General features: G+C 37.6%; 1 protein-coding gene across 1 annotated transcript in view; it reads right to left on the reverse strand.

The window, feature by feature from the left end:
• The window catches only part of Senp6 (SUMO1/sentrin specific peptidase 6), a 77889-nt gene extending 57311 nt beyond the window's left edge, over positions 1 to 20578 (reverse strand). The window contains exons 1-6 of the mRNA XM_013034101.1: positions 20558 to 20578; positions 20132 to 20241; positions 17635 to 17692; positions 7798 to 7940; positions 6953 to 7057; positions 4279 to 4299 (exon numbers count right to left, since the gene is read on the reverse strand). Coding sequence (XP_012889555.1) covers positions 4279 to 4299; positions 6953 to 7057; positions 7798 to 7940; positions 17635 to 17692; positions 20132 to 20241; positions 20558 to 20578 — 458 coding nt within the window. The remainder of the gene's footprint in view (positions 1 to 4278; positions 4300 to 6952; positions 7058 to 7797; positions 7941 to 17634; positions 17693 to 20131; positions 20242 to 20557) is intronic.
• Between the last annotated feature and the right edge of the window lie 3030 nt (positions 20579 to 23608).

Here is a 23608-nt window from a genome sequence, read left to right on the forward strand (position 1 = left end):
GGTAGAGTGCTAGCCTTGAGCTGAAGAGCTGAGGGACAGCGCCCAGGCCCAGAGTTCAGGCCCCAAGACTGGACCCAAAATAAAAAAGAAAACCAGAAATGGGAAATGGGTAAGTTATATTTATTTGTAAGATAAACTTCTATGAGGTTATTAAAAGTTTTCCTAGAAGCCAATTTAATGATACAGGTAAATGTTTAGGTCTTCTTTATTAGGTGAAAATTCAGAACAGAGCTGTATTTTCATTATGACTACACATAGTATTAAATATATTTAAAGGTATATTGAAAAAAAGATAAAGAAATGAACTGCAACAATGTAATAACATTCAATTCTTTGGTGCTTTTTATAAACTATAATCTCTAGCTATACTTTTCTCTTTTTGGAGATGGGGTTCTCCATCTATTGCTCAGCCTGTCTTGAACTACAACCTTCCCATCTCAGACCTGCGTGGCTGGGATGTATTGTGCAGAACCACACTCCATCTTCAAACTCACCCTGATAGTAAACAACTCTTGTATTTCCTGTTTTGATTTGATCCTTTTCACTTTTGTACTGTTTTTGTTTCAAAATTCTCTAAAATATGAAACATTCTTTATAATAAGAATAATGAAAGTATATCCTAAATTAAAATAACTACTATGTGCTTTTTTTTTGGGGGGGGAGGGTCTAGTTGTGGAGCTTGAACTCTGGGCCTAGATGCTGTTCTTCAGCTCTTCAGCTCAAGGCTAGCACTCTACCACTTGAGCCTTAGCACCATTTCCAGTTTTCTGAGTGGTTTATTGGAGATAAAGAGTCTCACAGAGTTCCCTGCCCGAGCTGGTTTTGAACTGTGATCCTCAGATCTCAGCCTCCTGAATAGCTAGGATGACAGGCATGATGAGCCATCAGTGCCCAGTTTGAGCTTAATTTTATAATGGGTCATTATATTCCTCATCCAGGGAGAGGGCAAAGAAAGAAAATAAGCAATTCAAATACCAGATTATATATTCTAGGGTGCTGGAACAAGCACAAAACTGCATTCACAATTCATCTGTTCATGAGCCAGGGAAGAATTTTAGAGGAATTATGGCTGAAGTGGTAAGGCTACAGCCTTGAGTCAAAGAGCAAAGCAGCAATGTAAAGCCCTAACTTCAAGACTCAATACCCTCAAAAAAACTGGTTTATTTACATTATTAAGATTACTCATAAAAAGAAAACTGGCAGCAGTTTTTCTAAGTTAGCAGACTCTAAACTTAGTATATTATTTGTATGGTTTTTTAAAATGGGTTTTAAGTTTACAACATATATCAATATGTCCCTTATTATATGCAAATGGAAAAACCAAGGGCAAATTAACATTTTACAACTTCCTTGCTTTCATTACATTAACTGTATTTCTATAAGCAATTCATTTCAGAGATTCACAGTTTATTATGTACAAGATATGTGGTAAGATAAGAGATGACTCATTAGAGATCAGAAAAAAAGATGTCGTTTATTACTTAGGAGGAGGAAAACACATAAATAAAAAACTACCAAGTAAAATCTGTTAATAACACAAAGGTTCTTCTTAGTTTAACTTTTGAAAAATTCAAAATAGGCCTGGGGATACAGCTCACCAGCAGACTTATGCAAGGTATTGCATGTGCAAAGTATTAGGTTCCTAGCACAAACCAGTGGAAAGAGAGAAACAAAGTAATTTAACAGAAGGATCCAAAGGACCTGAGTTAAATTAGTCCTAACAATAAGTAAGTTGCGGAGTACTCAGGTGTATGTGATACAGGGTCTTTTTAAAACATTGTGCCTATACATCTAAGAGTTTTACATTCTCTAGAGTTAATCTTTATGAAAAAATTTCAATGCTATAACGACTTATTTTCAGTAATCTTACTTTTATTACAGTGCAGTCAATATATAATTATCTCACTTGTCCCAACTTTTCCTTTAAAGTTGGGCAAAGATTATTAATTCATTGCATAGCAAAAAATGAGCCTGTGGTCTATGCTAGTTAATTAACTATCTGTTTTCTGGCCTTTTCTGCAAGCTACCAGAGTTAAGGATTTCTGTCTGATACTTGCAGCATACCTGGCACATTTAGGCATGTAAATATTTGCTCAATGTATCCATGAATAAGCTACTAGTACAGAAATATGCATAAGCGGTAAAAGCAGTGGGAAAGAATCACATACACTCACTAAGGTTACTGTGAAAGAGAAAGTTATCTAAGATCTAATATTCTGAGAATGTAACAGTACCTAAAACTGTAACATACAGGTAAATAATTATTTGGATGAAACATGTGACTGCATATATTTAATGCCCATTACTAGCAATTTTATTTTAAATGTTTTGTTATAGCCTTGCTATAAAGGTAGTCTCTGCTAGTCAAAAATTAAGATGATATAAAATGATTGATATGTATCTGACAAGAAGTAATGACTTATTGAAAGAGAAAAACTGACAAGAAAACATATCTTTTTCATGATTCTTATGAAGTGAAATAAAATTATAGGAATTCCCTTCTTCTATACTCACCAATCAGGGGAAGGTATTGCTTTAAGGGCCTTTAACTGCTTGGGAGTTATAAGGTGGTGTCAACAAAACTACTTTTGGTATCTCAGGAAAGTATGATAAATAGATAAGCAGACTCACTTCTTTACTTATCTGTCATTGGAGGTGGGGGGGGGGGGTGAAGGGGGAGCTCTTAGAGATACTTAGTTTAGAACAATTACAATCATTTCACTATTGACCAAAACGTGTATTCTTAAAAATCATTTTGTCCATGTCATTTATGTTAATTCAAATTACTCAAGAAACACTGGCTGCTGGTGTTCTTAAAAAGGGAAGAAACGAGAACCAGGGAGATGGTGTGTCTGAAAAAGGTACACTGTATGCATTTATGGATAAAATGAAATCTTGTATGTTGATGCATATACATACATATATATGTACGTATAATATTAATGTACTGTACTGTTTTGGGCTTGAACTTGAACTCGGGGCCTGGGCACTGATCTTTTTTGCTCAAAGCTGGCACTCTACTACTTGAGCCATAGCTCCACTTCCAGCTTTTTGGTGGTTAATTAGAGGTAAGAGTTTCACAGACTTTCTTGCCTGGGCTGGTTTCAAACTATCCTCAAATCTCAGCCTTGAGTAGCTAGGATTACAGGCATGGACCAGTGGCTTCTGGAGCTTGAACTCAGGACCTGGGCACTGTCCCTGAGTTTTCTTGTTAAAGGCTAGCAGTTTAACATTTGAACTCCACTTAAAAATGTTTTCTAAATGGAAAAAATACTGACAGAATAGAGAGCTGATCATGAAATTCTACTACAATTTTTGGGGGGCCAAAATAGAAAACATTTGATGTTTAAAAGTTTTAGTTCGGGGCTGGGAAGGTAGCTCAGTGGTAGAGTGCTCGCCTTGCATGCATGAGGCCCTGGGTTCGATTCCTCAGCCCCATATAAGCAGAAAAAGCCAGAAGTGGGTACTGTGGCTCAAGTGGTAGAGCGCTAGCCTTGAGCTGAAGAGCTGAGGGACAGCGCCCAGGCCGAGAGTTCAGGCCCCATGACTGACCAAAAAAAAAAGAAAGTTTTAGTTCCAAGCTTACGGTGCTAAATTCTATTCCTCTTCCATACTGAAATTAGGAGTATTACCACAAAAGTATAAAAGGTTTTTGTTCTTTTTTGAGACAAGGTATCACTGTGTAGCATAGACTGGCCTTGAGCTCACTATGTAGTCCAGGCTGGCCTCAAACTCATGATTCTCCTGCTGCTCCTGAATGCTAGGATTACAGGGGTGCACCATCACAGTGAGTTGAAAGTTTTGTTTTGCAGGAAGTTTTATTGGCAGTACTGAGGCTTAATTCAGGGCCTTGTATATTCTAGGAGCTCCACCACTTAAGCCATATCCCCAGTGCTTCTTATGTTTCACTCACTTTTCAGACAGGGTCTTGCCCAGGATTAGCTTTGGAGCTTACTAATGTATCTTCCAACTTGCTGGGGTTATAGGCATACAAATTTACACTAAGCTTGTTTGTTGAGATGGGCTGCAAGTCTTATAGGTAAATACCACTACCCTAGTCTGGAATAAGAGACTTTTTTCTAAAGGCAATTAGAAATTAATGCTAAAACAAAACCATACATAAAATATCAGTCAAATATCATACTGCACCATTACATTTCCTTTCATAAAATAAGCTTTATTGTGAATGCTAATTAAATGGATATTTTTCAAATCATATAAACAATCTGATGCTTTACTTCTATACTCATGCTCTAGTTTTATGAATATTAAGCTTACCTTTCTTTTCGGTCCTGATTGCTTAAAACATAAAAAGAAAAAAATGTAAGAGGCAAGACCTCATTGATGTCATTGTAGTTGTAGTAACTATAGTCAATAATGCAAAACTATAATAGGATCAATTTGTTTTAAAGACATTCGTATACACTACATACTATGTTTTAAATCTTGTTTGTCAATACACAAACTAATTTAATATAAGCAATCTCATATGTATTGTTTAACAGGAAAAGGATATGTAGAATTCTGAAAAATTCTTGAAAAGGCATGGTCAAATATTTAAGAAGAGAGTCTAAGAAAACTAATTGAAATCGTATTTCTCTCTCATGATAAATAAATGGGATATTTTAACAATTTTCACATGCCTCTTTCTGATTAAAAAGGTATGTAGTATTTGTTTTCTTAACTTAAATCACTCAGCATGCAATTATGACTCACTTTAAAACAAGGCTATACTACTCACCCCAAGAAGAATGTTCTGTGAGTTACCAAACTGGAAGCATCACTTTAAATTTTAAAGTCAGAAAAAAAGAAAATGTAGGGAAGCTATTGTGTTTCCCTTTGAGGTTCATAGTAGTGCCAACTGTTTGGAGGCAACTATCTTAAGTTTTCCTCAGTGGCTTTGAACACGATGTGCTTTTAAAGACACAGAATGTCCTCTTTTAACTAGGACACTCAAAAGCTCTCTTTTATTTTGGTTGGTCATGGGGGAATTGAACTAAGGGCGGAGTGCTGTCCCTGAGCTTTTTCGCTCAAGGCTAGCCAAAGTTCCACTTCCGGTTTTCTGGTAGTTCATTTAAAAGTCTCATGGACTTCGTTGCCCGGGTTAACTTCAAACCATGATCCTCAGATCTCAGCCTCTGGTGTAGCTACAATTATAGGCATAAGCCACCAGCACCCGGCTCAAAAGCCCTTTAATACATCCTGTCTTGTGACTTCTTCACTGTTCTGTAATATTCTTACATATATCTCTACTATTGAACTTACCATGTAATCACTGCTTACCTATCTCTACCCTAATTAAACCTGAGCTCCAAGAGCAGGGACTGCATCATACATGTTCATCTTCAAATATCCTACTTCTCATCTATGCCTGTTTCACAGCTTAAAAACCACGTATTTTTGAAGAAAACTGAAAAAAACATATCTCTGAACTTCAAAATCTTTTTAATGACAATTAAACCATAGCTGGAATAAGAAATGTTCATTTATACCCAGAATAAAAGACAGACAAATCTGCCCTGCTTATTTGATTCCAGTTTCCTTTACTGCTCCCAGTAATCCTTGCCAAGTATTTTCACCTGAAATTACCTTTGAATATAAAGGTTTTATTATTTCATTTCCTCATTTTTTTTCTTTTCAGAGACAAGGTATTACTATATAGTCCCAGACTGGTCTCAAAGACATGATGTTCTTAGCGTAACTTTCTAAATGTAAGGATTACACATACATCTTATTGTTATTTCTTAAGGAACACTATTCACTATTTTACCAATAAACATTAGCTCTTATAGAATAAATCTAAATGTTAATGTAGATGAACAATGATACGCATTAGAAGCTATAATAGGTGGTGAAACTTGGAAATGAAATAAAACACAACCTAATTTTCAGACTGTAATCATTTTTCAAATGTTCTAACAGGAAAATAAAAATGAGTAAGTCACTGTAAATAATTCAAACTACAGAAAACTTCAAAAGCAGTATTAATCTAATAACTGGTTATAAAATACATCAGTTAACTTGATTATACTTTCAGTTGACTTGTGTATGAACAGTGTCTTCTTTCTTTCTCCTCCCTCCCTCCTTCCCTTCCTTCTTTCCTTCCCTACCTTCCTCAAATTACTTTCAATCTACACTGTAGCTTGTGCCACAGGTAGATCCAAGAGCTTGATTTGTTTGTACTGTGCATTATGGTTAGCACATTCGTGTTATGTGCAGTAATGCCTTCCTTTATTTTAAACTAAATTTCTTTTAAAATATCACATGGAAACTGATAAAGTAACATGTAAACAAGAGAAAGGTTTCTTTATAGAAAAAAAAACAAATCTTAAAAGTATGAAGGAAATTTAAATTTTAAATTTCAAGTATCTTATGTTATTGAAAATCTACATAAACGTGTGGGCTCCAAAGGTTCAAATGATACTGTCTTAATGAATACTGACCTAGATTGACATTCTTAAAAGTGAAGAATATAGCACATAAAAGGTTATCAAAAATTAAATCTTACCAGTTATAAAAAAGTATTTATAATCAACAGACTAACTGCTGAAGCTTAAAAATTTTAAACTAAGAAGGAAAATCAACTTCCCAAGTAATTCTGAATTCCTCAAAAACATTTCCTATTACAGTGCTTTCAAGATCAATAGGAATCTCTAAATTTGTATGAAACTGCTAAAATCAACAATTTCTCAAATATTTAACCATGTCATTTGGTACCATGAAATTTAATAAACCTTATAAAGCCAATAAAAGTTTTATTCTTACTTACAGAATGTGAAAAATGCAAACAGAAAATAATAAAATCATCAGAGCATGAGTGATTTCAGAGATATAGCTTTTTATATAAAGTGACAACAGTAAAGTAACACAAAGGAGGAAAGTTATTTTTGAAGTAGAAATCCCTATTAAAGAGTGTCTGAATATACTCTACAAGGAGACATAGAATCCTTACCTTTGGGCTGCGGTTTTTACTACTGGTATCTGTACATGAGCATGATGAAAACGTCTACCATGAACTACTGTTCCAGAACATAATGATGCAGTTTGTGTATTTTCACTGCAGAGCCAATAAACAAAGAATAACTTGAATAGGGAAAAAATTACATACACACTGACAAATTAAATCCTTTAACATCTGAACACATACAGAAATAACCTTTACCACTTAAAAAAACAAAACAGATAAATTCAATTTACACTGTAAAACTGTTCACTAATTATCTACTTCCTGAATTCATCTTTCAAATGTTTCTAATCCAAGTAGAAACTAAGAGTTCTAAATCCTACTTATGATAATGCCACTAATTCAAGTTATTTAACATTTATAGATCATACCAGTGGATTTACAAATAGAGCAGCAATCAAATATTGATGTCTCAGCCCTATTTGTGTTGTTACGGACAGCCCAATCCCACAGCATCAGTAATTTAGAATGATAGCCAACAGGAATCGTGGGCTATATCTAGATGATATAAAGAAAAACACAAGTCTCTTGTTGAGATCATCTGAATTAGCATTTTCTGAGTCAAGATCACCCTACCCTATGCTTTCTACTTCCGTTATTAAAACTAGGGACTGAGACTTTCCTCTTTTTTTGAAAGCAACTACACAAGAGGTCAGCCTACCAACATTTTATTTTTTTGCAGTATGTTTTATTTGGAACTCAAAAATCACTGCAAAATCCACATATTGGAACTATTCTACCTCCTTGTTATAAGTGGAAAATTCAAAACAAAGGCTACAGAGTGGGCCTATTAGCTTTATATTTTCTGTAGGAAGTGTGGTAAGTGCCTATACCTCAATTTCTTATTGCTGCTCAACATGTTAAGTCCAATTGGGTTGCCTTTCAAAGTTTTAAAACTTTCAGCCTTGTTTCGTTTTACATATGTCTTCAAGATGTAATCACCAGAATTATCAACAAATTCAGACGGACGATTTAACTGTAAAAAGATCCATAAATGTTAGAGTAAATAAACACCATAATATGATATTTATTAACAATGATTTGAAAATTCATTTAAAAACCAAGTAAGAATGTATGGAGACAGCAGTGGTGCACATCTGAGAGTAATTTAAATGTACTATTTGATAATGCAAATTTGAAGGAATATGGGATTTTTCTTTTAATGTCAATGTTTGCAAAGATATTTGAAAAGATAAGGATAGTGGATTTTAGGCTAGCTTTCTCTAGACAGTTAAAAATATAAGCATTTACATAGCTTGATAGGCCTTACTACTATGCAGGGTAGTATTGCCAAATGTAGCATCAAGTTCTTATCTTATGTCTTCTTTTTTGGCAGTACCAGGGTTTGAACTCAGGGCCTTGAGCTTGCTAGACTCAGTCTCGCCTTTAGCCATTTTTGTTTCAGCTGTTTTCTTGGTAGGCTCTCCATACTTTGTCCAGGGCCAGTTTTCAAGTCAGTGGTTTCTACCAATAGCCCACCACAAACCTGGGAGTACAGATGTACAGCACCACACCCAGCTCATTTGCTGAGGTCTTGCTACCTTTCCTCTGGCAGGCTATCCTCAAGCCAAGACCCTACCCTAACTAACTCCCAAGTACTAGCATTACAAACATGAGCCATCTCACCCAGCCTCTATATGTGTCTCCTGTGTGAAAGTTTCTGTATAAACACAGAAAGTGAGGTAACGCTTCATCGGTATACACGTTGTCATAAACCCATTACAATCATCTTGAGGATCTCACGGTATAACAGGACCCCTGGTTCTTCACAAATAAGACCCTCTGTCTTCCCACAGAACCCTCACAATACCTCAAAATGTACCTTCCACTAAACAAGTCTCCTGAGAGTTCATTACCCAATATAGTTCTTGTCTTCGTTCATCCAAAAATATCTATTTTGACACCCTGCTTATCATTTTCTCTTCTTCATCTCTTCTGATTTGTGAGACTATCGGGACAGAAAATCCAGAGAGTCAAATTGAAATTCTGCGCTGTTTTCCTATGCTGAGAAGCTACATTTCCAATGGACTTCCAAAGTTATAGAGGCAAAAATGGGAGTTCTGGATACATGAAACAAGCACAAAGGGCTATATAAACAACTTGAAGTATAGATTAGGATTACAGACTGTAAATAAATCTGAATTAGACGGAAGTGTAATGTTTTGCTAACCATTTCAATTTCTAGGTGGATTAAGGTAGTAGTTCTCAAATTTTAGCACATACCACAATCACCTGGATGATTTACTAAGCCAAGTGTTATCTTCCATTTTCTTCTGATTCAATACTCTTGAGAAGGACCCAAGAATCTGCACTAGCAAAAGCAAATGTGTGGCTACTCTAAAACTCATCTGATGTGATGAACTAAGTCCTAATTTTTTTTTTTTGGGTCCAGTGTGGGGCCTGAACTCTGGGCCTGGGCGCTGTCCCTCAGCTCTTCAGCTCAAGGCTAGTGCTCTACCACTTGAGCCACAGCGCCACTTCTGGCTTTTTTCTTTTTGCTTATGTGGTGCTGAGGAATCGAACCCAGGGCCTCATGCATGCAAGGCAAGCGCTCTACCACTGAGCCACCTTCCCAGCCCTTAAGTCCTAATTTTTATATGCAATACACATTCTTCAACCAGGCTCATAGCAAAATAGGTCAAGAGAAACAGTGGAAAACAGGAACTATAGGGAATATAGACAATGCGATTATCACTTTCATTTTCCTAAATAAGAGAATACACTCACTTTCGCATTTAGTTATCTTTTTATATAGAAGTAATATTACTGTGTAAACAAAACACTAAACAAAATACCCACTAATCATATTATTTTACCTACATATAGATTATTGAAACTAGCATTTACTGGCTACTTACTATGAGAATTCATTATGCTAATTATGTCATATCTGATTTTACCTCTTTCTTTATACATTTCACTAATTGTTCAGATTGAGATCCAGCTATTGTGCCTCAGAGAGCAGATTACTTGACCTTGTTGAATAACAGATAGAAAACCCTCAAATTTGGGCTGGGAAGTTGGCTCAGTGGTAGAGCACTTGCCTTGCATGCATGAGACCCTGGGTTCGATCCCTCAGCACCACATAAGCAAAAAGAAAAAAGCCGGAAGTGGTGCTGTGGCTCAAGTGGTAGTGCACTAGCCTTGAGCTGAAGAGCTGAGGGACAGCGCCCAGGCCCAGAGTTCAGGCTCCACTACCAGACCCCCCCCAAAAAAAATAAAAGAAAACCCTCAAATTTCCCAATTCAGTTCTTTTCAAAAATCTCTATCCCCTTTGTTGATAAACTGAAAAAGGGAAAGTATAGTGTGCAAATTGAACTGAAAAACCAAAAATATCATGTGCAAACTAGTAACTGGATTGGGCCAAAGACTGGTCTGGCTCCCAAGCCTATGCTTCCCTTTCAATATGAGGAATTTTTTAGTATTCCTTGTATAAATATTGCCGATTTTCAGCAAAATGAGGCAAAAAAAAAATGTTATTCCGGGCTGGGAAGGTGGCTCAGTGGTAGAGCTCTTGCCTTGCATGCTCGAGGCCCTGGGTTTGATTCCTCAGCACCACATAAGCAAAAAGAAAAAAAAAGCCGGAAGTGGCGCTGTGGCTCAAGTGGTAGAGCGCTAGCCTTGAGCTGAAGAGTTGAGGGACAGCGCCCAGGCCCAGAGTTCAGGCCCCACGACCGGACCCCCCACCCAAAAAAAAAAAGTTATTCCAATAAAAACTCAAAAACAATAGGATACAGAACATCTCAAAAATCAATGTACTTACACTAAAAAGTCCTTTGTGCTAATTTTTTATCTTAAAATTGTTTAAGCCAAATTTACTTATCCCAATATAGTTAACTCAAGTGCTTTTAATTAAAGAACTGGGATTTCAAATTTTCTTTTTAAGAAAGCATTTGGAGCCAGGCACCGGTGGCTCAGACCTGTAATCCTAGCTACTCAGGAGCCTGAGATCTGAGGATAGTGCTTTAAAACCAACCCAGGCAGCAAAGTCCGAGAGACTCATCTCCAATTAACCACTAGAAAACCGGAAGTGGTACTGTGGCTCAAGTGGTAGAGTGCTCGCCTTGAGCTGAAGAGCTGAGGGACAATGCCTAGGCCCAGAGTTCAAGGCCCACGACCGACCAAAAAAGAAAAAAGACAGCACAGCCATAGACAAACCTCAACCTATTAACAGAACAAGAGAATACGTGAGGGGCTGGGAATTTGGCTCAGTGGTAGAAGGCTTGCCTAGCATGCATGGATTCAATTCCTCAGTACCACATAAACAGAAAAACCTGGAAGGGGCGCTATAGTTCAAGTGGTAGAGTGCTATCATTGAACAAATGCAGCTCAGGGACAGTGCCCAGACCCTGAGTTCAAGCCCCAGGACTGGCCAAAAAAAGGAGGATACATGAAAAAAAAAATTTAATTACTTCTGTTGCCTTTAGGTTGTCTATAGGCTAGATAACTTTAGTCAGCAATAAACAACCAGTTGCTCCAGCTTCTTCAAGTAACTATGTATGTCATCAAAGATAGCACTTATTATTTTGTCAAGTTCCTTTAGAAAAGGTTTCTATGGAAGTGGCGCTGTAGCTCAAGTGGTAGAGCGCTCGCCTTGAGCTGAAGAGCTGAGGGACAGCGCCCAGGCCCAGAGTTCAAGCCCCACGACCGACAAAAAAAAAAAGAAAAAGTTTCTATGTTACACTTGACACATAGCACAGGAAAATGTCACTCTATAAAAGAATCATTCAACGTAAATTTGTACAGATTTCCAAGTACAAAATTGTAAAACACAATTCCAGCTGCCAGAAAATTCATAGGCAAATGCATAATTAAAATACAACACAAACTATTTTAGACAGTTGGCAAACTCTCCAAATAGTTTTTCCTTTTCATGACATTTTTGTCCTAAATTGATCATCTACACCAAATTACTGATTTGGGAAAGAAAAAAAGTACAAGTAAGGGCTGGGAAGGTGGATCAGTGGTAGAGTACTTGCTTTGCATGCATGAGGCCCTGGGTTTGATTCCTCAGCACTACATAAGCAGAAAAAGCCAAAAGTGGCGCTGTGGCTCAAGTGGTAGAGTGCTAACCTTGAGCTGAAGAACTGAGGGACAATGCCCAGACCCAGAGTTCAAGCCCCATAACTGGCACACAAAAAAAAAAGTACAAGTAAGTCAAGATTTAGAGTACTCCTATATTCATAAAACTCAGATGATGTATAAAAATCCTTGAAAAAGCACAGTTAATCTGCCCTTCTTCCTCAGCATAAAACAATTTTCCAAGTAATGCATGAACTTTAGCACTCAGGAGGCTATACTAGAAGGAATGCAAGTTCAAGGTAGTAAACCTGAGCTACATATTGATTGAAACCTTGTCTCAAATGCCAAACAAAGTGGGTGGTGCTTGCCTGCAATACAGCGATCCAGGAGGCCGCGATATTAAGATTTCAATTTGAGGGACTGGGAATGTGGCTCAGTGGTAGAGTGCTTGCCTAGCATGCATAAAGCCCTGGGTTTGATTCTTCAGTATCACATAAACAGAAGAGGCTGGAAGTGGTACTGTGGCTCAAGTGGTAGAGTGGTAGCCTTGAGCAAAAGAAGCTCAGGGACAGTGGCCAGGCCTGAGTTCAAGACTGGCAAAAAAAAAAAAAAAAGATCTAAATTTGAGCCAAGCAAGGCGGTACATGCCTATAATCCCACCAACTTGGAAGGCCACGAGTAGGAGGAAAGGTCCAAGGCCCAAGGCCCTATCTGAAGAAAACAAAAAAAAGCAAAAAGATGAGATTCAAATAGTAGACTGCTTAGTAAGTACAAGGCAGAGTGTGAACCCTAGTATCACCAAAAGATAATTAAAAAATGTTCTCTTGCACGTGACAAAGTAAACAGGACTCAAGAAACAAAGCGCCTCTTCTTAATTGGTCACATGGTTTTTAGATGACTTTATATTCTTGACCCTACAGGGTAGATACATGTGCACATATGAGGAAAGCTAGACAGAATCAGAGGGGCTCATCAGCGGCACTAGACATTGATGACAGTGACCTAAGCAACTCAAGGGCAGTGATGGGAGGGAGGGATGAGGGAAAGAGGAAACAGCTGACACTAAGCAAAGCTAAGAAATGTACTTACCACCCGATCTGAAAGAAATAGTTGTATTGTCAAAGTTTGTAGAGTTCATAAGCTTTATAGATCATGACAATGACAATTCGCCTTGTGAAGGTTAAAATGTGCTTGTGACTTTAATTAAGCATCACTATCCCACAATACTGTTGAAATTTATATAATCACTTAAGCTCAATAAAGAAATTTGAAAAAAGATATCCTCTCACCAGGCAGCAGTGGCTAACGCCTGTAATCCTAGCTACTCAGGAAGCTGAAATCTGAGGATTGTGATTCAAAGCAAGCCCAGGCAGGAAAGTCCGTGAGCAGAAGTGGCACTGTGGCCTAAGTGGTAGAGCACTAGCCCTGAGCAAAGAGAGGGTCAGGAACAGAGTCTAGGCCTTGAGTTCAAGCCCTAGGCCCAGGGGAAAAAAATAAAAACAAAAATCCTCTCCCTGAAAAAACAGAACTATTGTGAACAGATGGATTAGCACAAACCAATCACATTAGAAAACTCACTATAAACATGGGCATAACAGAAGTCAATTATATCCTATAAACTTACATGCAATAATTGCATATAATGCTGCTAATGTAGCTACTGTGGAAGACTGCTAGTGTTATGCATTATATAAACTACAGTCTGACATAAACCTCACAACCATCTTATGAAGTGAAATAGTTCTTAGCAAGTTTGGAATTGATATTCTGATTCATATTATGTCAGCGGTCCCCCATCTGCTCCAAAACACTGGACATCACTACAAAGAATATACAGAGAACAGCTTTTTTCTGTAAATGGCCAGATAATAAATATTTCAGGTTTTGTTGGTCAGACAAGTCTTTCTGCATTTAACTTAACTGTCCAAAACCCTTTATGGTAGCATAAAACCAGCCAAATACAATGAATAAATGAACATGGCTCCAGTGCAATTTTACTTATGCCCATCAAGTTGAATTTTATATCATTTTCATTTGACATGAATAGTAGTATTCTGATCCTTTTCAAGCACTAAAAGATGTAAAAATCATTCTAGCAATGAACCATAAATTGACTAACATTTTTAGCACTGATCACTATATTCAAGATGTTTTCCTGCATGAATTACAATTTCCCTGGAAATGCGAAATGTTGATAAAATTACCAATATGTGGTATATTCCACCAAAAATGATCACAAACCGATTTTTAAAAAGTATTCAGCCTAGGCCCTGAGTTCAAGCCCCACAACAGACTGACTAAATAAATAGTAAGCAATGAAAGTCTGTAGTCTTAGCTATTTAGGAGGTTGAGCTCTGAGGACCGTGGTTCAAAGCCAGCCCAGGCAGGAAAGTTCATGAGACTCTTATCTCCAATTAAATACCAAAAAGCCAAGAAGTGGAGCTGTGGCACACGTGGTAGAGTGCTAGCCTTGACCACAAAAGCTCAGGGATAGCACCATGAGTTGAAGCCCCAAGACAAGCAATGATGAAGGAGGGAGGAAGAGGAGGAGGAAGAGGAAGAAGAAGAAGGGAAGGAGGGGGAGGAAGGAAGGGGAAGAGATGGGAGAGGGGAGGGAGGAGGAAGGAGAGGAAAGAGGGAGGAAGAATAAATCAATTAAGCAGCAGATCAGATATAGCTGAAAATAAACGGAGGTAGAGATGAGGAAATAACTAGATTTTTCTAGCTTGGCGCCAGTGGCTCACACTTGTAATCCTAGCTACTGAGGAGACTGAGATCTGAGGATCACGGTTCAAAGCCAGTCCAGGCCCCAAAAAAAAAAAAAATCAGTGAGACTCTTATCTCCAATTAACAACTAAAAAACTGGAAGAGGTGCTGTAGCTCAAGCGGTAGAGCGCTCACCTTGAGCTGACGAGCGTAGGGACAGCGCCCAAGCCCAGAGTTCAAGCCCCACTACCGACCAAAAAAAAAAAAAAAGAAAAAGAAAATATTTTTCTTGTTCCTTTATTCTTTTCTTTTTCCTTTTAAAAATAAAACACAGGCTCTAAAAGAACATGAAAAATGATGGTCCTACTCCGTCTATAATGAATCTCCCCAAAATGTAAAAAGGCAATATACAGAGATAATCACTAATGCTTTCACAACCAAAGAATCTTTATATAAATCTCATTGTAACTGTAGAAGCCCAAAGGCAAAAGGATTATTCTGTGAAACAAAACAGGAAAGTAAATTCTAATTCCATGTACACTTTCAAATAGAGAAAAGAAACAATATTCATTTAAACCAGGGTGGGGTAGGGGGAAATCACACAGCCTGGTTGTTATAGGCCTTTGAAATTATTTAGTATACTATGAGACAAACAGAAGCATCTACCAGTATTGGTAATTTTATATAGCCTGAGAATAATGTTAGAAATATCACAATGAGCAGCAACAGATAAACAGGTTATCCACTCCTGATCTGTATGTACCTACTTGTTACTAAGTCACTCAAAATTCAAGTATATGAGCTGAAGAATCCACTAAGCATTTGTAAAGAATAAAAAAGTACTAATCTTTTTAAAAGAATCAACTTCTCAATCCCCAGTCTCCATTTTTCATATACTGATTCATTTCTCCCTTCCTGATAGAATACTTTTCATTTTATAAAAGTATTAACTATCTATGGTATTAGGGTCTAAAAAAGCTTCTGTAAGAAACAATTTATAATATTGGTATTTGAAATCTCTTCTGGCTACAAAACAATTGTAGGGCTTCTTGCTTTCCCTTGCTTCATGTCTATTCCCTTCAAAGGTGAAGCAAGGCTTGGAATTGGAAGTTTTGAGCCAAGGTAATATCTTCTTCAGTGAGTTACATTGTAAAATGGAAAAGCAAAAGTGATAGAAATTTTTGTTTTTTGGGGGTCCGGTCCTGGGGCCTGAACTCTGGGCCTGGGCACTATCCCTCAGCTCTTCAGCTCAAGGCTAGCGCTCTACCACTTGAGCCACAGCGCCACTTCCAGCTTTTTTTTTTTTTTTGCTTATGTGGTGCTGAGGAATCGAACCCAGGGCCTCAGGCATGCAAGGCAAGCGCTCTACCACTGAGCCACCTTCCCAGCCCCCTTATTAATTTTTAAATGCTCAATATTTACATCATTTTTGGCATAAAACACTGACACTATAACGAAACTGGAATTTCTCAGCACTTTTATTTAAGGTTTTCATTGTTCCAGAGCTGTGATCCTTGCAATATTTATTTTACAGCATAGGTTTAATAATCATAAATATATTGGTTCAAGTATTCATAATTATAGAAATTTGGTTTTCTAAAAACTTAGAACCTTTCAGTTACAAGAACATTATCTAGGGGCTGGGAAGTTGGCTCAGTGGTAGAGTGCTTGCCTCACATGCATGAAGCCCTGGGTTCGATTCCTCAGCACCACATAAGCACTGTGGCTCAAGTGGTACGGTACTAGCCTTGAACTGAAGAGCTGAGGGGCAATACCCAGGCCAAGTTCAGCCCCCACAATCAACAAAAAAATAAAAATTATCTAATATTAAATTTTGGTAAAAATGTGGGGAAATGACACACTGCAATGAAGTATATAAGTTAAGTATATACCAAAAATGTAGAAATGTACCTGTCTTAGGCCAAGAGATATAGCTCAAAGGTAGAGAACCTCCTTAGCATGTGCAAGGCTCTGGACTGAACCTTTTGGAAATGGGAGGCAATTAGATGGCTGGGGGAATGTCCTTGAAAGAGATGTGGAGACTTTGGCTCCTTCCTTTTCTCTCTTTGCTTCCAGCTGTCAAGAAGCAACAAGCTGCCTATTCTACCTGGCTCACTCCATGATGCTACCCAGCTACATAGGCCCAAGCGCCATAGAGTAAAAGCTCCAAAACTTTGAGAGCCAAAACAAAGTTCTTCCCTTATTTAGTTCATATAGATATTTTGGTAAGTATTTTGTTACAGCAATACAAAGCTACCTGCCAATTAAACTTAAAATCATGAAACTGGGAATATTTGTTTCAGGTGGGAAAGAGGAAGACTGGGACTTAAAATTTCAAACATGTACCGGGTGCTGGTGGCTCATGTCTGTAATCCTAGCTACTCAGGAGGCTGAGATCTGAAGATCACGGTTCAAAACCAGCCTGGGCAGGAAAGTCCGTGAACTCTATCTCCAATAAACTACCAGAAAACCAGAAGTGGCGCTGCAGCTCAAGTGGTAGAGTGCTAGCCTTGAGCTGAAGAGCTGAGGGGCAGTGCCCAGGCCCAGAGTTCAAGCCCCGCGACAGACCTCCCCCCCAAAAAAATTTCAAACATGTTTTATTTATTTTTTGCTGTTATTTTTTAGTTGTTTTGATTTTGTCTTCTTAAAGGGGGCAAAAGGAAGGGGTCACAGAAATGGAGGAAGGATAAACAAATACAGTCATGGTATTCAATACACACTATGTAAAAAATGAACTATACAACTATAGGCAGGGACAGGAAGGAGAAGCAAAGGAAGGGGAGACATTGCCCAGTAAGAATTGTACTTATTACCTGACTTATGGAATTGTAATCCCTCTGTACAACTCCTTAAAAATATATTTGAAAATATGCAGATCTTTTTAAGGTAACATTTTTAAATATGTAGTCCAAAAGAAAAACATTTTAAAAATCAACACTTGCCTTTTCTCCATTTGAAGTTTGAGAATCCTCATCTTCTACACTGAGTAGATGTGCCCCACTATATAGGAAATAAGGGAGAAAAATTCCTTAAGTAAAAATTATAATCACCACATTAAATTCAGTAGGTCTGTCCCTCTATGCTTTTACTGAATCAAGGAATCAGCATACTTTTTCTGTAAAGGACCAAATATTAAATATTTCAGGCTCTGCAGGCAATATGGTCTGCATAGCAACTATTTATTCTTGTCATTGGTATATAAAAACAAGCACAAATTATATACATGGCTGTGTTACAATACATTAACAAACTAGGTGGCTGCCAGGATCTGATCCATAGGCTATGGTTTGTTGATCCCTAAATGAGCACATAATTTTGTGTTTTGCTAAGTATATATTTTATATTCTCATTCATTTTCCCTTTCTGTTTTGCATTAAAATTTAGAGAAGAATTGAAAAACAAAATACAGAAGAAACACTCTTTCGAAGGAAAAAAATAGCTAATGACAAGAAAGTAATTTCAATGGATATTACCATGATATAAGTTTACCACTCTTGGAACTATCAACCTTTCACTAAGATTCATTTAGCCTGATTCTAAAAAAAATCAGACTAATATATTAATAGGTCATGTTAATCTCAATATGATAAAAAACACTAAGGTCCCTTAGGACCTTATGAACAAAGTAGTACATTCAAAGGACATATATATTAACCATGGTGAATCTTCCAAAGGAAATAAAATCTACTTTGTAAGACAATTCTGTTACACGTAGTAAATCCTACTACTATAACCTACTTATAATAAAAATGTAAACTGTTTTGTTTCATTTCTTTTCTAATAATCCCACCTTTAATGCTGGAAACCACCTTATATTTAATGATACAAGGGGTAGAAAAATATATAAACTTTCAGCTTAATTAAACATTTAATTTTTTTCAAAACTACATGAATTAAAAGTATCTATGAGAGAAAATATTTTAAATATTTAAAAATCAAGAAATAAGACCATAAGATACTGACTTTAAATTAGAAATTTACTAGTTCAAAGTTCTCCACAAGTGACACTAAGACATACTGTACCTACGAACTGATTTGGATTGAAAAAAACTATGCCAACTTATTTTTTAAAAATTCTCATTACATAAAACCTAAAGGAATCTGAAATGATCACATTAACAGAGCTATTTCTCAGAGAAATAAAGCACTTAAAATTTTGATCCGATATACTGAGTGTTTTCATGTGTTCAGATTTCTTTAAAAACCATTTACAGTTCTGATAGACTTTTGTATGTATATTATGTATTTCTTTCTGAGTTTGTTTCTTTCAGAATCAATCCAGTAACAAGGATCTGGAAACAAGATGAATCTGCATCATAATTTTTTTTTTCTTTTTTGGTTAGTTGTAGGGCTTGAAACTCATCGTGTGGGCACTGACCCTGAGATTTTCTGCTCAAGGCTAGTGATCTACCACTTTGAGCCACAGCTCAACTTCCTGCACTTACAGCATGAAAATACACTAAACTATTATTTTAGGGTTGGGGAAGTAGTCTGTACTGATTGCCTAACAAGGGCAAGGACCAAGATTCAATCTCCAGCACTGGGGGGAAAATTACACATACCTGTAACCCTAGCACTTAGGATGGCCAAGGCATTAGGATCACCAAGTTTGAAGCCAGCCTGAGGAACATAGCAAGTTCCAAGCCATTCTGCATTATATAGCAGGACCTTGTTTCAAAAAATCTTATATTTTTACATACTGGTACTAGGGTTTGAACTCAGGGTCTCTGTTCTTGCTCTCCCTTTTCAGAGTTAGTAATCTACCATTTTAGCCATGACTCCATTTCCAGCTTTTTTACTGGCTAATTGGAGATACAGATTTATCTGCCCAGGCTGGCTTTGAACCATGATGCTCAGAGCTCAGCCTATGGAGTAGCTAGGATTATAGGTGTGAGCCACTGGTGCTTAGATAAAATATATTTTTAACACAGTATACTTTCCAGTATTTCAACAGAATGCAGGGAACACTTCTCTTAACATCTGCCTGGATGAACACCTAGGTTTATCATCTATACCAACATTCATTTCTTTGGTGGAAATCTGATCTAAGATGAAAGCATTTTGTAAATGGCAAAAACCTGACCTAAGAAAACAAGATTTAAATTTACATGAAATTCAAGGGATCTCAGCTCACTTACATATGATAAAGGCTTTTTAAAAATTATTGCCTGAATGGAATGTTTTTTTTCCCTCTCTTAAAAAGAACTATTGTCTTAATTTGAAATCTCCTGTGGTACACTTTTAAGCTATCACATTTATGTATACATAATACACCAAATTAACTACCAATAAAGAATTGTTTTATCTTCCCTTACTGTTACTATTTTAGAGTTAAACAAAAGCCACCATACTGTTAAAATTTTTTTCTATGGAATTATTAATTCTCTAATGAATAGTTCAATTCGTATAAAATATCTAAGGCAAGAAAGAATTCCTTACTCTTTATCTGTATCTCCTTCACTTCCTTCTTCATGATCAAAGCTCCAATTATTTTTAAAACCTCCATCTTTCTTAGACTCTGATCTAGCCAAAGCTGAAATAAAAACAAACTGAGATAAGTATTCATTAATAGGACTAGTCAATGTAAAACAAATTTGAGCATTTCCAAGCTCTCTGATGATTCTAGATTTTCTTTTAACTTGGTCTTCTATTTCTTGTAAATACCGTATTTCTTTAAAGAGACAACACAATAAATGTCTTTTCTACTACACAAACATCTATATATGTGTGTGCTAAAGAAAGAAACTCAAATTAGTAAGATACAATAAGAACAAGGAAAGGGAGGAACCTGAGTATTATGAAATGTAGAAAATAAGGCTTTTCAATCTTGGATCAGATTCTTATTCATTCACCCAGAGCACTAACCTTTTTCTCAAATTCAATCATGTCTGCATATTAATAAAAAAACAAAGTTTTTTTCTGTAGATAGTATGGTTGATGACAAGAAAAACTAGATCAGAAAACCAAGGAAATATCCTCTGAAGCATTAGAATATGGTGAGAAAAATAAAGTTCAAAAGCTGAATTTGTCCTGAACTCTCCTGACAAAAAACTAAAGTTCAAGGTCCCAGCAGCAGGAGAATTCAGGAAGAAACCTGAATGCCTTAAAGGGCAATAGAAAAAGAAAGTAGGGAGGGAGGGAAAAAGATTTTACTAAAAGAAAATGTAGCCGGGCTGGTGGCTCACGCCTGTAATCCTAGCTACTCAGGAGGCTGAGATCTGAGGATCACGGTTCAAAGCCAGCCCGGGCAGGAAAGACCGTGAGACTCCTATCTCCAATAAACCACCAGAAAACCGGAAGTGGCGCTGTAGCTCAAGTGGTAAAGCGCTCGCCTTGAGCTGAAGAGCTGAGGGACAGTGCCCAGGCTCAGAGTTCAGACCCCACGACCGGACCCCCCCAAAAAAAAGAACTCTGAGAAATGTGTTGTTCAAAAGGTACTTAGTATTGCATGCTAACTGCCTACGTTGGCCTACAACTGTGATCCTCCTATCTCTACCTGCTAAATTGCAAGAATTTTTTAAAATTTGCATATACTCAACCTAGGGCTTTGTGCTTGCTATGTAAGCATTCTACCATGTAAACTGTACTCTAGCATCAGGATAGACATCTTAATATATTTAAAATATATAAAAAATATAAAATAATTTTTAATGAAATGAGAACTTCAGGAAATGAAACAAGGCTTTTATCTCTATTTTTCTGTCTTGTTTATCTGTCTTTAGGAGAGGATACAGAAATGGAGGGAAAAGGCTGAACAAATGCAGCAGTAGTACTCATTAGGCACTATGTTGAAAATGAACTATTCAATTTGTGGGTGGAGACAGGAGGGAGAAACTGGGAGAGTTAGGGGGAAGGGGGTAAAACTGCCCAAAAAGTAATGACTTGGGCTGGGAAGGTGGCTCAGTGGTAGAGCACTTGCCTTGCATGCATGAGGCCCTGGGTTCGATTCCTCAGCACCACATAAGCAAAAAGAAAAAAGCCAGAAAGTGGCGCTGTGGCTCAAGTGGTAGAGCGCTAGCCTTGAGCTGAAGAGCTGAGGGACAGTGCCCAGGCCCAGAGTTCAGGCCCCACGACCGAACCACCCCCCCAAAAAAAGTAATAAACTCTTTAACTGACTTATATAACTGTACATTGTACAGCTGCCTTTATAATACAATTGTATTATAAAGTACATTGCCTTTATAATAACAATGAACTATTTTAAAAAACTGGCAAGTACTGAATATTGAATAGGAGACAGAAAAAAAATCAAACTTGTGCACTGTTGGTGGGAATTACAAAAAAAAAAAAAAAATCCAGTTGGGGCCTAGATCAAGACTGCCTGTCTTGGGCTGGGAAGGTGGCTCAGTGGTAGAGTGCTTGGCTTGCATGCATGAGGCCCTGGGTTGGATTCCTCAGCACCACATAAGCAAAAAGAAAAAAGCCAGAAAGTGGCGCTGTGGCTCAAGTGGTAGAGCGCTAGCCTTGAGCTGAAGAGCTGAGGGACAGCGCCCAGGCCTGGAGTTCAGGCCCCACAACCGGACCCCTCCCCCTCCCCCCCCAAAAGACTGCCTGTCTTGATAAGGTCATGAGTTTCAACCACCAGCACTGCTACCTCACTCTCCCAAAAAAAGTCTTTTAAAAATTCTTTTTCCAAGTTCCTCAAAAAGTTAAACAGAAGCGATAGCTGGTGGCTCAGGCCTGTAATCCTAAAATACTTAGGAGGCTAAAATCTGAGAATCATGGTTTGAAGCCAGCCTGGACAGGAAAATCCACAAGTGTCTTTTCTCCAATGTAAAAGTTAGAAATGGTTCAAGTGGTAGAGCATGAGCGTTGAGCAAAAAAGCACAGGGACAGTGCCCAGGCCCTGAGTTCAAGGCCCATGACCAGCATATAAACATAAAGAAATCCAAAAAAATTATCATACACAATCCAGCAACTGCACTTCTAGATACATTCTGCTACTAACTGAAAACATGGACTTGAACCTATCCCAGCGCTCATAGCATCGCACTACTCACAGAAAGCCAAAGGTGGAACCAATCCAAACGTCTATCTGTTACTGGATGAATTTTTAAAAGTGTGATATACTTACGCACACACTACAAAATAGACAATGAAAAGACAAGTACAAATAGTATATGATCCCACTTACATGACATGCTTTAATAGGTAAATTCCCAGACCAAAAGCAGAGAGCTTACCAAGAGCTAGAGGGGAATGTAGAATTCTTTTTTTTTTTGGGGGGGGGGCGAGAGAGGGGTCCTGGGGCTTGAACTCAGGGCCTAGGCACTGTCCCTGAACTTCTTTTTGCTCAAGGCTAGCACTCTACCACTTGAGCCACAGTGCCACTTCCACTTTTTCTGTTTATGTGGTATTGAGGAATTGAACCCAAGGCTTCATGCACACTTAGGCAAGCCCTATAAAATTCATTTAAAAATGTACACTGAGTTATTTGAAAAAAATTAGAAATTCTAGAAATGGCAGTGGTTGGTGATGGTTAAAATGGCAAATTTCAAGTTGTGCATTTAATACTTAAAAAAACTTTCTGAGCTAGGTGCAGGTGGCTCACGCCTGCAATCCTAGCTACTCAGGAAGCTGAGATCTGAAGATCACGGTTCAAAGCCAGCCCAGGTTGGAAAGTCCATGAGTCGCTTATCTCCAATTAACCACCAGAAAACCAAAATGGCGCTGTGGCTCAAGTGGTAAAGTACGCTCCTTGAGAGCTGAGGGACAGCATCCAGGCCCAGAGTTCAAGCCCTATGACTGACAAAACAAAACAAAACAAAAACTCTGTGTGCTAGTATAGAAGCTTGAGCTGAGGGTCTTGTACTCACTTGGATTATTCTCACTCAAGGATGGGTGCTCTACTACTTGAGCCACACCTGTACTTCTGGCTTGTTTGATTAATTGGAGATCAGTGTCACAAACTTTTCT

The sequence above is a fragment of the Dipodomys ordii genome, unplaced genomic scaffold (assembly GCF_000151885.1).
Source record: "Dipodomys ordii isolate 6190 unplaced genomic scaffold, Dord_2.0 Scaffold182, whole genome shotgun sequence".
Taxonomy (NCBI): Eukaryota; Metazoa; Chordata; class Mammalia; order Rodentia; family Heteromyidae; genus Dipodomys; species Dipodomys ordii.